General features: G+C 40.2%; 1 protein-coding gene across 1 annotated transcript in view; it reads left to right on the forward strand.

Annotated features, from left to right (window-relative positions):
- Window positions 1–6000, forward strand: part of LOC111874539 (regulator of nonsense transcripts 1) — a 43243-nt gene that overhangs the window by 3890 nt on the left and 33353 nt on the right. Inside the window, 1 exon segment of the mRNA XM_023870117.2 lies at window positions 5356–5505. Within this exon segment, the coding sequence (XP_023725885.1) occupies window positions 5356–5505 (150 nt within the window).

The raw sequence follows: 6000 nt of genomic DNA on the forward strand, positions 1-6000 counted from the left end.
GTAAGTTTCCCTGAAACATCAGTAAATTTCTACCGCATTACACACTGTAACATTCCAGAAGACAGTACTCACAAGTCTCAAAAAAGGAAACCTGATTGCATATTTCAAGTACTGTCACCCCAGCATTAGTTTTACCGTAGACTTAGGGGAATGAAACTTTGAGGTTAATCATTGTCATCAGGTAAGGAGTCACTCTTGTAAGGCTGTTGTTTCATGAAGTACTGGTCACAAGGACCTGGACTTCGTCCGAATTAAGTTGGCAGTCTTCATTTGGATCGAGCACAGCACACTTGTGACCCTTCACTAGAATTAAGGTTGCTATAAATTAGGTTAACTAAGAGCAATTAAATGCAAGCTGTAAGTTATAAGTAAGGGTTAAACAGTCAAATGTTTACATTCAGAAAGTAACATAAGCTCATTCTTGCTGTGTGGACAGGGCGTAGGAGCTGCCACATTTTCTGTAATTTTAACTGTTTTACATGCATTGGCATGTCTTTGATAATCTGAGATTTGACAGCTAGTGCAAGATATAAACTAAAAGTAGGATAGCCAAGAACCCAAACCAAGCTGTCAAACGTGCCTTTGAGACTTTAAGGGCTAGAATCATGCAGCAAATCTATATTATTTGGAAATGTAAATTTCTGATGGACTCCGAAATTCTGAACTGGACCAATAAGGCCTGTTTCAGGGAGAAGCTTCTTCTTCTTCTTGGGAGTTTGGTACTCAAAGATGCTCACTACTTTGGAAAGCTCATTTACCAAAGTTAGTCATCTTCCAACTTCTGAAGTTTACGAACGCAAACCATCGTCATGCCATCTGTTCCATTTTATATAAGTTTCACCCAGTAAATGTGAAGTAAGTTACTTGAAGGCTCAAATAATACAAGAATGGCCATCGTATTGTGGCATGTTATGTGTCGTCCATCACTGAGCAACGAAACAGAGGAAATTGTTGAGACTGTTGTGTAGGAATATCCATAGCAATGAATGTTCATTGCGTAACAACGCTCGGTAAACTCCCCTCCCTGCTAGGCTGTGACGTCACGCAGCAGGGGAGTCCATTCAGCGACTGTTGCTAGGCAATCAGTAAAAACGTTTTCTGTGTGGTCACGGTGGAAGCTACATAATGAGAGTACTCGTCAGTGTTGATTCAGCTGTAAAGCCTGTACTGACAGAGGACTTGTGTGTAAAGCAAAAGGAAGAGTTTTCAATAACATAATATGTGCGAAATATGTATACACTTGATGAAAGGTCGAGTGTATTCATAAGAGACAGACCCATCTTCTCATCAGAGAGAATGTTACATAAGGACTATTACCGCAAGAGTTCAGTTGGAAAAAAATAACTCTGGTTGTAGGCCTCAAGGGACTTGACACCAAGACAAACTGATTGGCGGTAAACCGCCAGTCGTAAAGTAACTTTGACTCTGACTCTGACTGTTGATTCAGTACCCCCATTTTGAGGCTGAGTGGAATACCTCCACCGTGACACTGCGAATCTTGGAGGCGACGAAACGGGAAGTCTCAAATCTGAGACAGTAAAATATGGTCGCGAGTCCCAAGGGGCTTGGAGCCAAGAAAGACAGCGCTGGCAAGGGCCAGCAGCATACACAAAAGACAGACCCGTCCTCTCGTCCGGGTGCCCCACAAAAATAAGATCGTAACTGTCAGACGGTAATCTCAATGGGCGTTCATCCCTTGCTCCATAGAAAACAACACTTTGCTGCTCATACAACGTGGACGTGTTGAGCACACCAGCCATCTTCGCCGACTGACAGTGGAGCAGCCGAGAGTTAATGCTGGGCCAGTCCAAGCATACCCTGTTGCATCGAATGTATAACCCAGTTTCTCAATCACACTAATATTTTATCTGAAAAAAATAGAGGTTAAGTCTTTTTGATTTGCCTTCATATATGTGCTCTTTGCACTCTACGGTTCTTTATTTTCTAAATGTACCAATAGGTTCTGCTGAAGGTTTTGATACTTTATTCAATCATTTAGCTGGTCACCAGCCAGTTTGCAGTGATGCATTCACATAAAAAGAGTCTACTGCTATGGAGCTGCTCTTATATTAAGTGCACAGTTGATTTCCATCAATCACTGAACATTGTTATTGTGATCAGTCATCTGTGCTCATTTATTGCTTTGTTTTGAATCGTGACAAGATAAGCCTATTAACCAATGTGTCTCTTTTTAAGAATTAGAAAAAAAATGTTAATAGTTGTGTGTGTATACATTTCAGTAGCAACTGAACATTGTGTGTTCCTTGTTGAGAATTATGTTAGAAGAAAGAATTTCTAACAGATGTGTTCGTAAATCTCAACAGCATTCTCCAGACAAGCCTCGCCATCAAAAGAAAAGTGAAAAAATTAAAGAACAACAAAAAATGAACAAATCATCAAACATTCTACTTTTATTCAGGAAAAGCACATGTATTAAAGCTGTATTAGAAGTGGCATGAAACCCGGTCACATGCTAATAGGGAGAGACATCTACAAAGTGTGCTTTTAGGCCATATCCATATCCACACAAGACCCAGATGGACGCTACATAATCACTTCATCATTTGTCCCAAGAAACTGGTCTCTCTGAAGAGTCTGATTTGAGAGCTGTAAAAATCTTGAAGTTTTGTCTAAAAAGTAATTGTGGTGCAGCTGCTTCAAGCACCAGATCCAGTTTTGAGGCTCAACTTTTGTATCTGGCTTTTTGGAAATAGCCGTGATGGTGTAGTTGACCCACAATTTCTTTTTATGATGGTTGAAACCTGGTTTCATATGATGGTTACATAAACTCACAAAGCACACACCACTGCAGAACTAAAATTCCACATTATCTGCCAGACCCCATTACATGGAAAAAACATCGGTGTATAGTGTGTCAGTGCTGTGAGAATAGGCTCCCTATTCTTTAATGACACAGTAAATTCAGTATGGCAGGCATGTCCAACGCTCCGATCGTGGGACGATTTTTGGTCGATCTTACAGGCCTATAAGGAAATTATACATGAAAGGCATGTAAATTCACTTGTAATATAATATGATTATATTCAGATTTTGAAGGGCAAATGCGTATTAGTCATTCCTCTTTTCTCCCCCACGCCCCTATGTAGCTTACATGAAAATTGCTTTACACTTGTATTAAGTGAACTGTGGGGAAGTCCGTACTCTATCCTTATCACTTGAACTTTTTATTTCATCAGTCCTCGTCAGCCGCATTTGTTCTGATGCAAGAATGATGGAAAGTGTGATTCACTTTGTTCCCTCCCTCCAGTCAACTGTGAATCCCCGTGCATTGAACTAACAAGTTATTATATTAGCTGTTAGTGGAGATTTGTTGTTTGCTGTGCATTAAACAAATATAGAGTTTGGGGATGAGCACAGTGTAATCAAAGGGACAGTAAGTGCTCTGCCCATGTTATATTATTAATATCGAAAGCGTCTGTGTGTGTGTGTGTGTGTGTGTGTGTGCGTGTGCGTGTGTGTGCGTGCGTGTGCCAGATAAAGCAGCTACCTCACTATTGTGGAAAATGTAACGCCTCAGTATCCTTGCCAAAAAGGGTAATCTGGAACATCATTATAATTCTCTACATAGCAATAAGTATGATGCTGATTTTCCACCCAAAAGTGAAATTCGTAAACTTAAGCTCAAAGAACTTAAATCGAAATTAGGTGCTCAACAACAGTTGATGGCACAACCAAGGTCATTTTGTAACAGTGAAACCAATTCATCCTTCAAGGTCAGCAATCTGGTCATTAAAAAATGCAAACCTTTCACTGAAGGGGAATTTGTAAAAGAGTGTTTTCTTGAAAGAGCTGATAATCTTTTTGAAGGATTTAAAAATAAGAAAGAGATCATAGCTACTATTCAAGATCTTCAATTATCAAGAAACACCACTGTGTGGTGAATAGAAATGAAGTGTGGAAACATACATGAACAGTTGTTGAAAGATGTTTCCAGTTGTGTTGCTTTTTCCCTCCAACTGGATGAAGCTACAGACATCAGAGACACAGCCCAGTTACTGGTTGCTTTTACAACAGACATCATGTGTTGTGTTATTTTTACCAATATTTTTGCTTAAAGCGAGGTACGACGATAGGAGGGCTGATAGATCATTGGCAGTTTTGACACTAAAAAGTCGATCACAGCCTGTTTGAAGTTGAACATGCCTGCAGTATGGTATGTGAAGAAAATACTGATGCCCTTTTTTTTTAAAGAACTAACCAATACAAAAGAGTTTTACATATTCTGAACAGTATAGTGCACCAGCACACACTGCAGAAAATCCAGTACCAGTGCTACTGGCAATTTAATGAACAAGCCACTAGATGACTATGGCCCTTAAGTTCACCAGATTTCAGCGTATAATTTTTACCTGTGGGGAATCTTGGGAATGAAAAGTTTGTGGAAACAAACCACACACTTTGGAGTCTCTACAGACTAATATCTGAAACAATAGTCTAAAAGTCATGGAAAAGAACTTGAGGGTGTGTTACAGGATTTGTTATGTCATTGTGAAATGTGTGTCTTTCACCACTCGCAGCAGCTGTTGTATTGTAAGTATGGTGGTTTTGCTGTTAATATTTTTGAGCATAGACAGTATCTCCAGTTGGATCATGCAGTAGTGGTTGATTTTCTTATGAAAGAAAAGTGGAACACACCCAGCGTGTCTTACTGCACGAACAGACATTAATAAGGTCACAAACAAAAGGATGCATTTTTCTATATATGTATATTCATCATCAAAGGCTTAATTAAAGTTTTTGTTTAGTTAACCTGACAGTGCCAAGTCATTTGCTTTTTGTTTCATTTTTTTTTACAAAATAGCTGTTACTGATAACATTCAGGTTGGTGCATTCTTTATGTGTTAAAAAGCTGTGTTATCAGATCTAAACTTCTTGCAAGACCTTCACAACAAATGTAATGACACAGGAATTAAGTGCATTATAACGTTCTCATGAGCCGGGGTAGCGTAGCCGGTATAGCGACTGGCTACAGGCTCAATGACTGAGGGGTCGGAGTTCGAGTCCTGGTATGGTCAAGAATATTCTCTTCTCCAAGTCATCTAGACCAGCTCTGGGGTCCACTCAACCTCCTATCCAATCGGTACTGGGGGCTCTTTCTCCGGGGGTAAAACGGCCGTGGCGTGAAGCTTACCACTCACCTCCAGCTAATCCCAAGGTCAAGAACATGTGGATCTATACATCCGTTCCCCCATATGCCTTCATGGCATAGTGCTTAATTCGTTGAGCACAGAGACAACTTTACCTTTTATAACTTCCTCATATGTAATTCAATTGTATTTTCAGTTTTGTGTTATTGTATGCATATATATATATTGGAATATCTATTGTTCACAGGATTTGCCAGAATATGCTTGCAAATATTGTGGAATACATGATCCAAGTTGTGTTGTCATGTGTAATGTGTGTAAAAAATGGTTCTGCAATGGTCGGGGAAATACGTCAGGGTCACACATTATCAATCATCTTGTCAGAGCCAAACACAAGGTAAAAGAAAGTTTAAATATCATTGTTCAGAACTATACTGTTTTCTGTGTGGGGGTTGAACTGTTTTTGCTTTATTATATTTAATTATTATATAAGCGGCCTCCGTAGTCTAGAGGTAACGTTCCCACCTCATGACTCGTAGTACGCGGGTTCAAATACCCGGCGGAGGTCGTCGAATTTTTAAGGGCAGAAAAATTCAGGGAACAAGTCCTCCGGGAGGGACTTTAAGCTGTGGGTCCCGTGTCGTAGCTTTACAGCATGTAAAAGAACCTCATATCTCCAAAGGAGGTCACTGAGCCAAAATTACGGGTGTTTCCCGCCCAACAGCAGTCTCTATCTAATACCTCTGGTAGATGGGGGAAGCATTATAGATACCTCTCAGGTAGTAGAGCCGGTCTCGCTGGCTGGGCGGGACTGATGGTAAGCACCAGTACCGGTAGGATATAGAGACTGGTAAAAATCATAGAGGGAAGCACAATGGACCAATACAGGTCT

Source organism: Cryptotermes secundus, unplaced genomic scaffold (genome assembly GCF_002891405.2).
Source record: "Cryptotermes secundus unplaced genomic scaffold, Csec_1.0 scaffold818, whole genome shotgun sequence".
NCBI classification, from domain to species: domain Eukaryota; kingdom Metazoa; phylum Arthropoda; class Insecta; order Blattodea; family Kalotermitidae; genus Cryptotermes; species Cryptotermes secundus.